This window comes from Oxyura jamaicensis, chromosome 3 (genome assembly GCF_011077185.1).
Source record: "Oxyura jamaicensis isolate SHBP4307 breed ruddy duck chromosome 3, BPBGC_Ojam_1.0, whole genome shotgun sequence".
Taxonomy (NCBI): domain Eukaryota; kingdom Metazoa; phylum Chordata; class Aves; order Anseriformes; family Anatidae; genus Oxyura; species Oxyura jamaicensis.
Window position 1 is genome coordinate 93,659,950 of NC_048895.1, and position 16,766 is coordinate 93,676,715.

The window sequence follows — 16,766 nt, forward strand, 5'->3', positions numbered from 1 at the left end:
CTCAAGACATGACAGAGGCCATGGCCCTGTGCAACCTAATCTAATTTCAGAGCTAGTCAGGAGCAGGACAGTGGACTAGGTGACCTCCAAAAGATCATTCCAACCTAAGTCATTCTGTAAATCGTTACATGTCAGTTCTATAAATTGTTACATGTCACTTCAAAAAGCTTCTAACTGTTCATGTAGAGTTTAAGGGTTATTAATTTTGCTGAGTCCAACTTGAAGAAAGAAAGATTCAAGAACAGTCCTTGCTATGGTGTTACATTCTGGAACAATCTTGATATAGCACGATTACAATTTGCTTTATATAAAGACAACATCTGAAGCTTTTAAATATTCAAAATATTGTCTTATGCAACTGGTTGCTTTCTCAAGGTCGTTTAACCTGAAAAGCCTGTAACTCTATAACTGTAGAAGTTTTGAGTGCATTAATGGTGTTTTCCTAGACATAAAAAAAAACTTTTCTTGCTTTTCTTGCTGTTAGAGAAGTTACATTTTTTTCTCCATAGTATTATAACTAATGACAACATCCAAATATAATGAGCCTTGAAGAGGAGATGGGTAGTTTTAGAGTTTTCTCAGTAAGAGCTCCTATCTTTCTCATTCAAAATAGTCTTCATTTATCTCTTTGGGAATGATTCATAGCTCTTGGGCTTCAACAAGGTGTTTTAAAGAAGGTATAAACTAGAGAAAATGATTGTCCTGATGAGGTGATACAGGTAATCTGACCTAAGACAGAGCTAAATGTTTCTATCTTGAAAGGTCAGAAATCACCATTATCGCACATGTAAATTAAGTGTAAAAATTACATGTAAAATAAGTAAATTAAGTTCAAGTTAAGATAAACTAAACAGATAAAATATTTACCCATGTGTTTTCAGATATCTCCAAGCACCATCAATACTTCCACCATTACATCCATGCTGATTCTTGGTATCACAAGAAATCAAGTTCTGAACAGAAAGGTTGTCTGTGATCTGACCATCAGAATGAATTGCTATTCTATCTGCTGCAACACCTATTTTGAAAGAAATTTTGTGTTATTAGAAACAAATAATTACTCTCTGCTTTTTACTAGTTATTGTGAAAGAGTGACTGAAATTATAGCATAAGTATTTTCTGTCTGTAGATATTTTTGCAAAAGAATTTGGATATTGCCTGTCAGAATCTTAAGAGGGATGTGAAACTGCAAAGCACCATGAGCAACTTCACTGAAATTTTATAAATCCATGGAATTACCAAATATCATCAAAACTTAAATATAAATATCAGATGAGACCTTTAGATAATATAGTCTGGTAATCTCTATGTCTGTACATGAATATTCATCTACATTCATATTCATCTATCTTCAGCAAAATACAAATATTCCCCACATCTCTTAAGCTGAATTTCCAAATCTCTCTTCTTTCTTTTTTACCTTTTCTTCCTTTAGGACTATTCAAGACTGTAAATGTGTAGTGGTTTTATTTGAAAGAATATTTGGAATTGCTCATATTAATGTATAAATATGGGATTCACACAAAACTGCTTCTGGGATAGTCACCTTAGATGTCTGAACTAGATCAAGTAGTCATGATTCTAAGTACTTGCATATTTATTCACAGGCAGATTAACTAAATTGTAAATGAAATCAAATAGCAAATTAATTAACTAAATTGTAAATGAAATCAAATGACTTCTTTGTAATGTTGTGATTTAAAGAAGAAACCTTCACCCATGAGGACCCACTGGCCAGATCACATAATAAGGATTTAATTTTTTTTCTCTATCTTTAGATATCTTAATAGGTACTGAGATTTATTGCAGCATGAGATAAATGAACATAACTGATCAGTATATTTTATTTGGGAAAAATGAAACAAATATTCATGCCCATTTTTCATAAAACCAAAGGTTGTAACACATGATTTTATTACTGACATATTTATATATATAAACCTTGAAAATAATTTTTTTCACAAATATCTGACCAATTTCAGGGTTTTCTTCTCATAAAATCATCAAAGAGATTGCACCTAATGTACTTGAATAGCAAGGATTTGGCAATGGCAAATGCAGATATTAAAGTATATGTATAAAATGATGCCTTCCATTTTAAGCATTCAAGTCAAGCATGCAGTTGTGTAAGCAAAGAATGCAGATTTGTTTAAAGTTACTCCACCATTTATGATAAACTTTACTAGTCAATTCATTTGCTACTTTCTGTCATCAAAAAAAATCATACAACACAGAAACTTATGAAAAGTAAAGAAAAATCTCTACCGCATGTATTGGTTTCTTTGTCTTTGGGACATCTTAGAGGGAAAGGTGTAGCAATTTTAAACATTACTATTTGCTGATAAAAAGTTAACAGAAAGTGAAAATTTCCATTGCTAAATGAAATTAATTCATTACTAATCACTGTACATTTTCATTACACATGTAACCTAGAATTATATTTTTAAATGGAGGTAAAAACATGAATATTACTTGCAGTTGAAAAAGCCCAGGATGCTCCACAATTTCGTTGATCCAAAGGATCATGAATCCACTCAGGCCATGCATAAGTGGCTGCAAAAAACTCAGGAAATTTTCCTTCCGGAGGTGAACTTCCCTAAAACAAAATGTAGGAGATCTGTATATGCTTAATTTCCTACTTTTGCCTTCAATATCTCCCTCATTTTGTTTTAAAAATTCTTAATGCTTGGTTTCAGGAAACCTAAAGCATCATCAGCTGTGGCTTGCCAAGGATCCACGTGGCAGCCACCCTGTCTGTGTGCTGAAGCTGCCTTGAGAGCCAGAGGCTTCTGGCACTGCCCCTTCTGAGCTGGAAATCTGAGCTGCACAGCTACCAACCTGAATAACCAGTCCAATTTTCCTCTGATTTTTATCTCAAGCAACATTTCCTTATGAAACATGTCAATTATGGCCCAGCTGGCATTTTTGGAAGAAAAAGCTTTCTGCTGCAAACAGGAGTGAAGTCAGGTACCTGCTACCCTACTCTCCTTGACATGCTCTACATATTTCCACGTGGCTGGCAATAGGAAATTCCAGTTACTAGTGGGGAATCAGTAGAGTGTATTGTTAATTTACCTTTTACACAAAGCTTTTTCCGATTCCCAGCACTTACTTTCATTCCAGAATGAAAAGCCATGATTTTCTTTCTGGTTTGCAATCTGGTGTTGAGCTGATGAGAATTCATGGCCTGCTCAGTAAAGCCATTTGGACAGCCATTTTTGGCATCTTCATCTCTCAACTTTAATTTATGTCCTCCACGCTTTGAACAAATATTCACATATGCAAGAACCATCTGGTACAACTGCTAATAATCTGTTCTATGTTTGACATATCAAAGTCATTGACCTATTTTTTAAATTGTTTAACTTTATGGACTGATTGCTTCTGCTTGCACAGGGAAATAGGAATGGCTATACAAAACTGGTCCATCCAGTAGCAGTTTGTCTCAAACAATTGCTTATAACATCTGTTCCAGAGGAAAATACTACATACAAAATATGATAAACTGTTCCCAAACAAAACATTTATTATTGTTTCTTTGCAGGCTTACACCCGGAAGTACGCAATCTTCTATCCTGGTCAAAATCCTTTATTTTGTTTTGGTTTACTTATCCTTAGTCTTCTAATTCTGTGTGTCCTTGCTGCACTATTATTCTAAATTACTTATGTGACTTACAAGACTAAGTACCTTTTTCTAAGATGATTTGCATATTTGTGCCCAGTTCTTTCAAGCTATCTCAGGACGCTTTGGCAACTGAACTTTACCACTTTTGCTGCGTACAGATAATTTTGTGGCTAGTATTGGGTAACAGCAACATCTCCATCCAGTTTGTACACCTGGATTTCCTTCCCACATAAAACCAATAGTTGAGAAGAAATTTGTGAGAAAAAAGGAAGCTTGTACATCAGGTCCTTATCTGATCTTAGACTAGCATATAGCACTTGCAGACAGAATGATACAGTCTGTACATACACCCAGATACAGTAACTCTGAAGTGCTTGAGGTTTACCACTTTAGATGCAGGCTGTGAGTCCTAAATATCATTAGTCATTTTAAAAGTATATTGCAATCTCATATGTCACTTATGTTCTTCTTAAAGTTTTACCTTCACACATAACAAACCAGTAATCTTAATCTTGTTAAGATTTTAATCTCAATATTTTCACTAATTGCTTTTGAAAGCCTGCTTCCTTCAAAAGCTTGTTGGAAATATGAGACTTGCAACCACAAACGTCATGCACAAAATAATTGCTAAGTTAAAGATCTTGCTAAATTTTCATTAAGTTAATTATTAATGAACAATCACAAGCGCAAGATTTACTTTGAAGATTAATCATACTGGCAAAATCACAGATAAATAGTGTTTCATTTATTTGATAAACCTGCACACTATCAACAAGTAGACAAATAAATGTTGGCATATGTTGCTTAGCATGCTTGCCTGAGCAATGACCATTTACAGTCCAAATGAGGTAGTTGAAAAAAAAAATAGACCTTTGGTCTAAGCCAATGTGTTAATTTATATATTCCTAAACTATTGCCAAAGTATTTAATAGCCTCAATTTGTAAATCCCAGAGCAAATCCCTTATTAACCCTCAGCCTTGTCATTTCAAAATGCAAGATTGTCCTGTAGCCAGAAACATTAGCTTTTTGTCTGAGAAATTTCTACCCTGATATTGAGAAGCACTGCTGTTCTGTGATAAATGGTAAGTCTAGACAATTTTTTCTCAATGTATGCTCCATAAACCACCATTAGACAGTGCAAAGCAATCAGAAAAATGACAGGCATACTATTTTTAAACCTTCTGTAGTGGGTTTACGTGGCAAGGTTTTGGTAGCAAGGGGCCATAGGGGTGGCTTCTGTAAGAAGGATCTCAAAGATGCCCCATGTTTGGTAAGGGCCCCACTGCTGACCAGAGCTAAGCCAGTAAGTGATGTTGTTTTGCACCTCTGTGAGAGCATATTTAACACAGGGGGAAAAACCGCTGTGCCACACAGCAGCTGGGAGAGTGAGAGGAGTGAGGAACAGCCTTGCAGGCGCCAAGGTCAGCGAAAAAGGAGGGGGAGAGGTGCTCCAGGCTCCGGAGCAGAAGTCCCCTGCGGCCTGTGGTGAGGACCATGGTGAAGCAGGCTGTCCCCCTGCAGCCCATGGAGTGCCACGGTGGAGCAGGGTTCCACGCTGCAGCCCGTGGAGGAGACCACGGTGGAGCAGGTGGACCTGCACTGATGGAGACTGCGGCCTGTGGAAGACCCCTGCCGGAGCAGATTCTGGGCCAAACCTGCAGCCCGTGGAGAGGAGACCATGCAGGAGCAGGTGACCTGGCAGGAGCTGCTGCCTGTGGGGGATCCAGGTTGGAGCAGTTTTCTCCCAAAGGATGGACCCCGTGGTACGGACCCATATCTGGAGCAGTTCTTGGAGAGCTGCTGCCTGTGGGAAGCCCACGCTGGATCAGTTCAGCAAGGACTGCATCCGGTGGGAGGGACCCCACAGCACAGGGGACGGGAGTGACCAAGAAGGAGCGGCAGAGAATTGCTATAGACTGACCATAATCCCCATTCCCCCGTTTCCCTGCGCCACTCCGGGGGAGGAGGTGGAAGAGGGTGGATGGGGGGGGAGGTGCTTTTGGTTTCTTTCCTTTGTTTCTCACTTCTCTAGCTCATTAGTAATAGGTAATAAATCTTCCTGTCTCCCTATGCTGTGTCTGTTTTGCCCATCACAATAATTACTGTGCGATCTCCTCGTCCTTATCTCAACCCTTGAGCCCCTTTCATCGTATTTTCTCCCCGTTCCTCTTTGAGGAGGGAGAGTGAGAGAGCGGTTGTGGTGGAGCTCGGCTACCCACCCGAGTAAAACCACCACACCTTCATATGTATTCTATGCAGTGAAGCTAGCAGTCTGGCCAAAATGGAAAGTGAGATATATAAGAATACTCAGACTTCATCTATGACTTCAGAAATATTAGATGGCCCAACAGATAAGAAAGGTTACTGAATTTGCAAATGGAAAAGTTGTTTGTTTGTTTGTTTGTTTGTCCTGAGGGATTTTTTTTAATGTAAAATTATTTTTAATACAAAAATTAAGAAGGGGGTTTGGACATCACAGGGCTTTGTAAAGACAATAACAGATTTCTTAAAAGTTCTGTAAGTAACTTCAAGAAGTCTGTGCTTTCCCTAAGATTATAAAGTAGCTCTATAACAGAGTAATATTATGAAACCAAATTTGTAGTTGAACATATCAAGTCAAAGAAAAAACTAAAAAACCTGTACTCCGTGACAAAACACTGCTAAGAACTAAGAATCTGCTGTAGGTAAAGTGATTAACACATAAGGGCCTTGCATTCTTGAAGCTTTTTTTTTCTTTGTACACAATTGAGTGAAAAGCTACTTCTTCACAAAAATGGTTTTCTCAAGCATCCCTAAAACACAAAAGGAAACAGCAGCCCCTTAGTCACCAAATGCTGTAATTTATATCCAAGATAGTAGACCATTAGCATGCAGAAGAAATGGCTTTTATTTCAAGTCAGAAAATGTTGTATTTAATGAATAGGTAACTATGGTTTTCTTTCTCCATTAGAAAAGCTTTTAATCAGATCAACACTAGATAGAGCCAAAAGCTCCCAAACACTAATTTTTATCAACGTTTTTATCAACTAACTATGTGACTTTGGGCAAGTGACTCACAGTTTTCACACTAGCAAAATGGGAAAGACGGTAATAATCGTAGTGCCTATTTTATCCACAGTAAGTAGTACCTTGGCCTGCAGGTAAATTAGTACTCAACAAAGTCACTTGAAGGCCATGCCATTAAAATATGAAGAAAACCTCTATTTAAAAAAAAAAAAAAAAAAAATCATTTCTGAATTCTCATCATTTATAGATTTTTACACATTTCTGAGCTGTCACCTGGATACAGAAGCTTAATGGAAACACTTTAATAAAAACTCACTTTTTTTTTTTAATCACTTCGGTGTTTGTAAATGCGCTCGTATGCTTCACAAAATATCACTTACAGAAAATTATTCATGGAAAGGGAAGCCAAAGCAAGTTTATCTGAAAATCTAGTAAGACTCATATCTCTAAAAGTGTCTGGGAGTTATCTCCATGACTACTGTTGGTCTGCCAATTGGAAGAATTTCTCTCTACCCCTGCTGAGCCTGATCCATGCTATGAGCTTTCTAGATCATTCAATGACAGTAAATACTGGGACAGCTATGAAGAGATGATTTATCACATCTTTACCCAGTGGGCCTTTAGATCCTTATAAGTGCTGATTCACATGGAATCACCTACTAAGGTGATTAAAGTTTGGCTTAAGGGAATAAAAGCATGTTTTCTTACATTTCTGGGAAGTATTAAAATGTGGAAGATTTAAAATTTCCTGAGGCAGAATAATGACACTTAAGAGCTGATGTTCTTGAAAACTGTAGAAGAGGACAGGATCAGGGAACTTCGGAGCTTCACCAGAAGTTTCAGAGAAAAACATTTTTAAATCAAAACAATCTAAGATAGAAACCACTAGGGCAGGAACAAGAAAGTTTTAATACTTCTGAAGTGAAACCATAGGTAGACGATGGGCTCCTGTACAATTCAGATTTTTTTTATTATTATTATTTTTTTTTTTGTAAACTCAAAGAATTTTCCAGAAGCTGGGAAAGACATACAGAGATTATTATTTTATGTTTTTAGCTTTTGTAAGTAGAGAGAAATATTTCTTAGACTCCTGTGCAAAGCAAGTGCTTCCAGCAACATCTATGACCATCTGAGGGTTAAATGGAAAAATTCATGGAGCTGGATTTCTGGAGAAGAATGCATTCAGGCTCCTAGGGTTTCTGGCAGGGCCAAAGATATTTGGGTTGTGGCTCACAGATTTTGTAAAAAGAGAAAAGTTAGACAACATGTGCCTGAGAAATGTTTCAGCAGAACAAAGGCCACAAGTAGTGCAGCAGTCAAAGAATCTACAGGAAGCTTAATAACAAAGATGCAATAGGCTGGACATAAAAGAAAGCCTACTGTATTCTGGGCCGCAATGAAAGAAGCATAGCTACCAGATCGAGGAAGGTGATTGTTCCCCTTATGCTCTGCTTTCGTGAGACCCCACCTGGAGTGCTGCATTCAGCTCTGGAGCCCCCAGCACAAGAAGGACATGGACCAGATAGAGTGAGTCCAGAAGAGGGCCACAAGGATGATCAAAGGTCTCGAGAACCTTCTCTATGAAGAAAGGCTGAGAAGTTGGGCATATTTAGCCAAGAGAAGAGAAGGTTCCAGGGAGACCTTATAGCAGTACCTTTTTGGTACTCAAAAGCTGGAGAGGCACACTTAATTAGGGAGTGTAGTGATAGGACAAAGGGTAGCAGCTTTAAACTGAAAGAGGGTAGGTTTAGATTAAATATAAGCAGGAAGTTCTTCACTCAGAGGGTGGTGAGGCACTGGCACAGGTTGCCCAGAGAACCTGTGGATGCCCAACCCTGCAGGTGTTCAAGGCCAGGCTGGATGGGCCTTTAGGCAACCTGGTCTAGTGGGAGGTGTACCAGCCCATGGCAGGGGCGTTAGAACTTAGTGGTCTTTAAGGTCCCTTCCAACCCAAGCCATTCTATAACTCTAACATTGATATGTGAATAATGGTGCACAGCTTCCCAATTGATACCATTTTCTTTTGCTCCTCTGTGTTGAATATCCATGGGTATGACTATGGCTAGCAGACTATCTCTGTGGCTAGGAGAACTATTCTGGGAATTTCATATACAACATGGAAGCATTTAGTGTTAAATACCTGAATCATAATCTTATATTTATTCCAGTAATTCATATATTTTAAAAAAAAAACTAAATAAATAAAAATAAAAAACCTGATACTTACTGGAGTTTCTTTCATATTCAACAAAGAATGAGATGGAGGTAATGTGCCCAGCCGCTTTTTGAAACCTTCTTCCAGTGTCATTCCCCAGAATTGACTATAGTTGTCAGCTTTCCATCTTCCTCACAGGCAGAAAACAAGCAAACAAAGCCACCTTTGAGATATTGCTCGTACAAATACCTTGCTCCTTCTTTATAAGAGCACCACTAAAAATAACATCCAGAAATAAATGTTTCAAATTATGTTTTGAGACATTCTATTAGATATGCATGAGACAATCTTTAGTACAGGGATTTCACTGCAGATAAATTTAGGCTGGAGCAACATAGCAGGATATGAAAAGTGATGATTTCAGGTCAGCATTGTGTCAGCCTGCCGCAGATGAGCATGCAATGCTTCAGAGAAGCACCAGAAAATAAGGTGCTCAATAAAAACAATTACAGTTGTCTTGAAGTTGTGCTCACATTATGCTTCAGACCAGATGCCAACAGAGAACTAACAGCTTCACATGATGGGTTACTTTGACTTCAAGCTCTGGTGCACCAGCAGTGTTTGTGAGACACTTGAACCACACAGAAAGCCCAGCTGCTCTGCCTCAGTTTTATATTAATATTCAGAAAAATAAATATTTTTTAATTATCCCCTCCCTACTCTACATGAGGAAGGTAGATTAGCCTTAGAATCTAGCACTAACCCTGAAAACCATATGCACAACGTAAAAAAAAAAAAAAAAAAAAAAAAAAAAAAAAAACACCTTTTGTTTACACACTTTTTGAACAAACTGAAATTGTATGTATTACTGGAGAAGGAATGAGCCACAGGAGAGAGCATTCTCTTTATTATTTTTTTTCTTGCTTGTATATGAGGAATACAGAGGTAAGATTCATGCTGCCTAAATGAGAAACCTCATCACTCTTGGTCTGCCTCTAATCAGTGGACACCTGATGAAGCTGGGTCATATCTCAGGTGGACTAAGCCACTCTGTGGTTATCAGGCTCCAGATGCCTGACTTAATTGTCTGTCCTAACTCAATTGGTTTGAATCTCTCCCATGAAGTACAACATGTTCTAGTACAGAGTGACAGCTTGAAATCTGTGCATCTGTGTTTCATTGGTGAATTCAGCACCTCAGCTGCTAGGGTGGCAATCGCTACATCTCTGTAAATTACCAGCAGGCTGCCAAAGCACTGCTCTGATACCAGGGTGTCCTTCTGCACTACTGCACGGCGGGGAACAAGAACTGATAACAAGAAAAACACTGAACCTCACAAAGTTCTGATATCTTGGTCCTTATCTGGCCCATTCTCTCCTCTTACAACACTACCTAGAGTCCTGGCATGTAGAATTATATTCTTGAGGGCAGGTACAAAAAATATATATATATTTATATATCCTAATCATTGAAGAATAAGGGAAGATGATCTAAAGATCATTTTGTGAGGAAAAAAATAAATAAATAAAATCATACAAATTTTGGAGAGTGTCTTAGATAGGTGTTTACAATATTAGCTCTTACTAGCATGAGACTTCTAGTATCTTTCCACTTAAAATTCTATAATGTGCCAGAGATTTAGAAAGGTTTTACAGATGCATATTTACTACATTTACTATCACATTCATGGGATGTAATTGTGGAAGGAGAAGACAGAGAGGAGCACATAACACGTAATTTGCACTTACATACTATAAGCAATAAAGTAGATTACAACAAAACCTTAAAATAAAAGTATTCTCACCCATAATCTCCAGAATTGATGTTCTGAATCAAGTCTGGGCGAACAAGACATACTTCATTTGAACATTTCCAGTTACTTTGGAAGCATTTGCTGAAAGGGCAAGAATATCACTGAGCAGAAAATAAATTATCAAAGGAAATATATGCACTTTTACAGCAGAAGGGAGGGGGGAAACCTAAATTATAAATGTCACGGTAATTACGAAAACACAATTTTACTCAGTGTCACTTCAGTACCTAATGAATCCTAATTGGAATGAGGTGGGAAGGCTTACAGCTTGTGGAAAACATCATCTTTGAAAAAAATTGCTTCCATCTTTGTAAGGCCAAGCCACCCAAAAAAAAAAAAAAAAAAAAGAGAGAGAGAGAGAGAAAGAGTTTGTTTCTAACTTTGGAGAACCATTAAGGAGCTACATGGCTGTAGACACTTTGCTCCAAAGACCCTGGGACAAGTTCAAGGCAGGTAGATGCCACTGGATCCCACTGGGCTGCCCTGGGCTTGGAGGTATGGGGCCAGCTTTTGGAGAGGAAAAGCAGGTAGGGCTAGGGCAGCTGATTGCCAGGGCCAGCAGCTGAGCATTCTGCCTGCTCCATGCAGATGTCCCAAGGTGGGGAATGGGATGTTCAAACATTTAATCCCTTTCCCACATAAATTATATATTCTCCTCTTACAGAATAAATTTAGTGTTCATCTCTTGTGCCAGAGGAAAACGTTATAAAAATATTTCCCAAAATTTGAATGATATTGGTTTTCTCTGTATTCAGAGGTCAATGTCCAGGTCTATACCAAAACCATTTCCACTTATGTCAGAGCCAGCAGATTCAACAGGGACAGAACTAGGCCAGTGGGGAGGAGACTTTAATAGTCTTGGTTTTATGTCTTGATTAGAAAACCCATTAACCTCTTGCTATTCTTCCATGTTGGCTATAGCTTAATTCTATAACATCTTAATACAGAATTACTCTTCCAACCATTGTGATTTGATTACATTTAATATGAATTTAGGGACGCTCACTAATGTAATTCCTGTTTCATGACATATACTAAATTAAATTCAATTTGCTGTTCTCTGAAACATTACCAGGAATTGCAGTTGTCTTTAATTATTGCTCCTTCTCCGTAATATCGGCCATCTTTATAACAACCTGCCAACATAACATATAGATGTGTGAAAAAAAAAAAAAATCTTGAACTGAATTAATGCAAAAAAATTGCTACTATTGAATTAATAGGTTGTATGCAGTACACATTCTTTATTTATGTGAAAGAAAACAACAACTACTTCCATTTTTTATTTTTTTCCCAGTAATGAAGGCAGTTTGGTGAATTTTATTTTTTTCCCATTTACATTATTATGCACACCAAACAAAAACAATAACAGATTCAAAACACTCACTGAAAAGTGATTATCTTACATATAAACAACAACACAAATAAAATCATTTTCTAGTAATAAAACAATACATTTCTAATAATGATCATTTTGAATAGGTAATTAAAATAGATTTCAGTTTTTCCAGTTATTGATTTTTTGAAAAATAATACCTCTTTCAAAACAGGTATTATATTATGTTATTTTTTCTTGGCAGAGTTTAATTCATTTTTGAAAAACAAAGAGATCAGTTATTTTCAAATACAACATGTATATATCTCATATCTTTATATATCCTCCTATGTATATATCTTTTTTTTGATAATAATTCACTGAGAAAAGACCTTGCATGTGTTATAAGATCTTCCACATAAACATATTCTTCAGTGGACTTAAGTGCCAACACTAAAAGAAAGATCCAGAATGCCTGCAGTGGGCTTTGGATGAAATCTATAATAAATATAGTATAGTTATCATAGGGGTCTCTATTTTCCAGTCTTTTCTTATGCTTTCTCTACAGACACTGGTGACCCTAAAGGTACAGATTATGTTTCTTCCCCCAGTGAAGGAATTGGAGCGAGGAACTCCAAACTGTTTTTTTGTTTGTTTGTTTGTTTGTTTGTTTGTTTTCTCCTCCTTTTTCAAGAAGCTTTAGCCTCTTTACTCATATTTCATATGAATAAAGTGTTGACTTGCATTAGCATTATATCATGCTTTTTTCTTTTCAAGCATAAGGAAAATTATTTTCCATCTCACAATGAGGAGTAGAGCCCATACACATTCACTCCTCAGCAACGTAGACCTCCTTTACTGACAGGAGAGAACTTCATACCAAAGTGCAGAAGTGGACTAGAACCAATTAGTTAATCATAAATGCCTATTTTGCCCTGTTAGCCATACAGCAGATTACATTAACTAGTACAGACACAGGTGATTTCACCCAAGCAGTCCGAGGCGTAAAGTGTCTGCTCTAATTCAATTCCTGCTAGGAATTGGGACAGTTTTCAAAGAATATCCAAGGCAAATTACTTAAGTGTCACAGTTTATCATAGTGTGCCCCAGTGCCAGCATCAGACAGTACCTGGAAGGAGGCATAGAGCAAGTTATTTAAAATATAACTAGGAAAGGTAGGAAAGGAAGTATTAAAGCAGTGGTCTCAGAGACAGGATGAATCCTCATATGAACTCTGCTAGCAACCTTGCAGCCTTCACAACCAATGACCAAGAAAAAATGGAAACCTGAACAAGTATAGAAGAAGCTTTCAAAAAATACATGCTTAAGGAATAGAAGATTAAGAACAGTTTCATTAGCCTAACCAAATTAAGACTTGAAAGGGCAGGAGTGCTGCCTGTAAATTTGTCTAAGATATCAGTGTCAGAGTAGAGATGTCTAAGCTAAAAGACACTGGTTGCATAAGAACAGAGGTAATTTGTCTGCCCATGAGTATATTAGGCTGGAATATTAATATAGTGGGAAATATAGTGAGAAATATGTGGGAAATTAATTCATTTTGAAATACAGCCTGATGACTTCATGGGATTGTATGGTATGAAGATCATGATAGGAATGAAGTGAACTTGATAAACGAGGACTTCCTTCATGGTTCAATGTTCCTGAGTTCCTCTAATTCTCACCTCATTTGCCCCACCTTTTTTTGTAAGTAGTCTTGTAAGTGAAATGTTTCCAGATGTACACACTTGTAGGCCAGATCCTGACTGTGTAATGTAAAATCAATTAGCAAACTCTCTAGGCATCCCTTTTATACCACTACCAGTGTGAGATTTAGTGTACTGACTCTGATAATGCTTTTTGTACCATCAGAGTAATTGAAACAAAATAAATAATAAATGTATTCTATAAATAAACATATTCTATAAATAAAACTCTAAAAATTCTCCTAAGAATAACAACAAATCCAGAACTTCTATTCAGTGCCTAAGACAGGTGAAAGAGGAATGAGTTTATACAGCTTCTTGTGAAATGGCACAAGAAAGCCATTGAAACATCCTGAATGCTGGGTTCATAAAGACAAAGTCAAAGCAGTTCACAGAATCACAGAATCATCTAGGTTGGAAGAGACCTCTAAGATCACCGAGTCCAACCTCTGACCTAACACTAACAAGTCCTCCACTATACCATATCCCTAAGATCTACATCTAAACGTCTTTTAAAGACCTCCAGGTATGGTGACTCAACCACTTCCCTGGGAAGCCCATTCCAATGCCTAACAACACTTTCAGTAAAGAAGTTCTTCCTGATATCCAGCCTAAACCTTCCCTGGTGCAACTTTAGCCCATTCCCCTTCATCCTGTCACCAGGCATGTGGGAAAATAGACCAACCCCCACCTCACTACAGCCTCCTTTAAGGTACCTGTAGAGTGTGATTAGGTCGCCCCTGAGCCTTCTCTTTTCCAGGCTGAACAATCCCAGCTCCTTCAGCTGTTCCTCGTAAGACTTGTTCTCCAGACCCTTCACCAGCTTTGTTGCCCTTCTCTGGACTCGCTCAAGCATCTCAATGTCCTTCCTGTAGTGAGGGGCCCAAAACTGAACACGGTACTCAAGATGCGGCCTCACCAGAGCCAAGTACAGGGGGACAATCACTTCCCTGGACCTGCTGGCCACGCTGTTTCTTATGCAAGCCAGGATGCTGTTGGCCTTCTTGGCCACCTGAGCACACTGCTGGCTCATATTCAGCTGACTATCAACCAATACTCCCAGGTCCTTCTCCGCCAGGCAGCTTTCTAACCACTCATCTCCCAGCCTGTAGCGCTGCTTGGGGTTGTTGCGCCCCAGGTGCAGGACCCGGCACTTGGCCTTGCTGAACTTCATACCGTTGGCCTCAGCCCATCAGTCCAGCCTATCCAGATCCTCCTGCAGAGCCTTCCTACCATCGAGCAGATCAACACATGCACCTAACTTGGTGTCATCTGCAAACTTGCTGAGGGTGCTCTTGATCCCCTCATCCAGATAATTGATGAAGATGTTAAAGAGGACTGGCCCCAGTACCAAGCCCTGGGGGACTCCACTAGTAACCAGCCTCCAGCTGTATTTAACTCTGTTCACCATGACTCTTTGGGCCAAGCTACCCAGCCAGTTTCTAACCCAACGAAGCGTACACCAGTCCAAGCCATGAGCAGCCAGTTTCTCGAGGAGAATGCTGTGGGAAACAGTGTCAAAAGCCTTACTGAAGTCAAGGTAGACCACATCCACAGCCTTTCCCTCGTCCACCCAGCATGTCACTTTGTCATAGAAGGAGATCAGGTTAGTCAAGCAGGACCTGCCTTTCATAAACCCATGCTGACTGGGCCTGATCAACTGGTGTCCCTGCAAGTGCTGCATGATGACACTCAAGATAATCTGCTCCATGAGCTTCCCTGGCACTGAAGTCAAACTAACAGGCCTATAGTTTCCCGGGTCTACCTTCCAGCCCTTCTTGTAGATGAGCATCACATTTACTAGCCGCCAGTCGACTGGGACCTCCCCTGATAGCCAGGACTTCTGATAAATTATGGAAAGTGGCATGGCCAGCTCTTCCGCCTGTTCTTGCAGTACCCTCGGGTGGATCCCATCCGGCCCCATCAACCTGCGTACATCTAAGTGCTGTAGTAGATTGCCAACCATTTTCTCATGGATTGTGAGGGCCACATCCTGCTCCCTAACCCCTTCACCAGCTCAGGGTACTGGGTATCCAGATAACTAGTCTTGGCAGTAAAGACTGAGGGAAAGAAGGCATTAAGCACTTCAGCCTTTTCCTCATCTCTTATCACTAAGTTTCTCCCTGCATCCGGTAAAGGATGAAGATTCTCCTTAGTCCTCCTTTTCATGTTAATGTATTTATAAAAACATTTTCTGTTATCTGGCTAGAGCAGTAGCCAGATTGAGCTTCAGATGAGCTTTGGCCTTTCTAATTTTGTCCCTGCACATCCTTACAACATCCTTATAATACTTCTGAGTGGCCTGCCCTCTTTTACAAAGATCATAAACCCTCTCTTTTTTCCTAAGCTCTAGCCACAACTCTCTGTTCAGCCAGGCCAGTCTTCTTCCACGCCGGCTGGTCTTTGGGCACATGGGGGACAGACCTCACATTGACATCTGGAGTCCTCAGCATGGTGCAGACAGACACCTAGGGTGTATAAAATAGCTCACTACTGTTGTGCACCAAGTCACTGCACTGGGATGCAGAAACACAGCACTGTGCAGTTTTATTGCATTTCATTCTATCCCTTGTAAAGTACTGAAGTTTATTGGTTTATTTAAAGCAATATGACTCAGAAAGCACTGAAAGCAAAACCACAGGCAAACAAAAGATCAAAATCTTCAAGGTGAAGTGTACTTTGGTATATGTAGTCTGGTAGTTCTTAAATAATTTTTAGCCAAAGGCAGAAGCACAGTCTCAGTTATTAAAAGTTAGCCAATATACTTATGGCATTTCTAAAAATGCTTTATAGTTTGCTTAATCTTCTGACACTCAGTGTTTTTTTCTTTCTTCATTTTTTTCCCTTCAACTACATTCTTTGTTCCCTGTCCCATAGTCATTTCAGTTCTAGAAAGTTCCTTCTCGAGTGATATTTTTACCTGCTGTATTTTGCCTGCTTTATTATTCTCCTTTTACACTTTTAATTACTTGTATAACAAATATCCAGTAAACAGATTTTTAGAAAGATACAGACTTTCCATCAATGAAATACTTTCTGCACCAGAAAAACATCAGCTTCTTTTGATGTGAGATATAAATTAAATAAGATAGAAGCTCACCCATAGAACAAAAAAAAAAAAAAAAAAAAAAAAAAAAAAAAAAAAAAA

At 38.6% G+C, this 16,766-nt stretch overlaps 1 protein-coding gene across 2 annotated transcripts in view; it reads right to left on the bottom strand.

Moving 5' to 3' along the window:
- TINAG (tubulointerstitial nephritis antigen) overlaps positions 1–16,766 on the bottom strand; it is a 67,137-nt gene that overhangs the window by 48,318 nt on the left and 2,053 nt on the right. For both annotated transcript variants that reach the window (XM_035319926.1, XM_035319925.1), the window contains exons 2-6: positions 11,673–11,736; positions 10,592–10,681; positions 8,860–8,974; positions 2,473–2,596; positions 868–1,018 (exon numbers count right to left, since the gene is read on the bottom strand). In XM_035319926.1, coding sequence (XP_035175817.1) covers positions 868–1,018; positions 2,473–2,596; positions 8,860–8,974; positions 10,592–10,681; positions 11,673–11,736 — 544 coding nt within the window. The remainder of the gene's footprint in view (positions 1–867; positions 1,019–2,472; positions 2,597–8,859; positions 8,975–10,591; positions 10,682–11,672; positions 11,737–16,766) is intronic.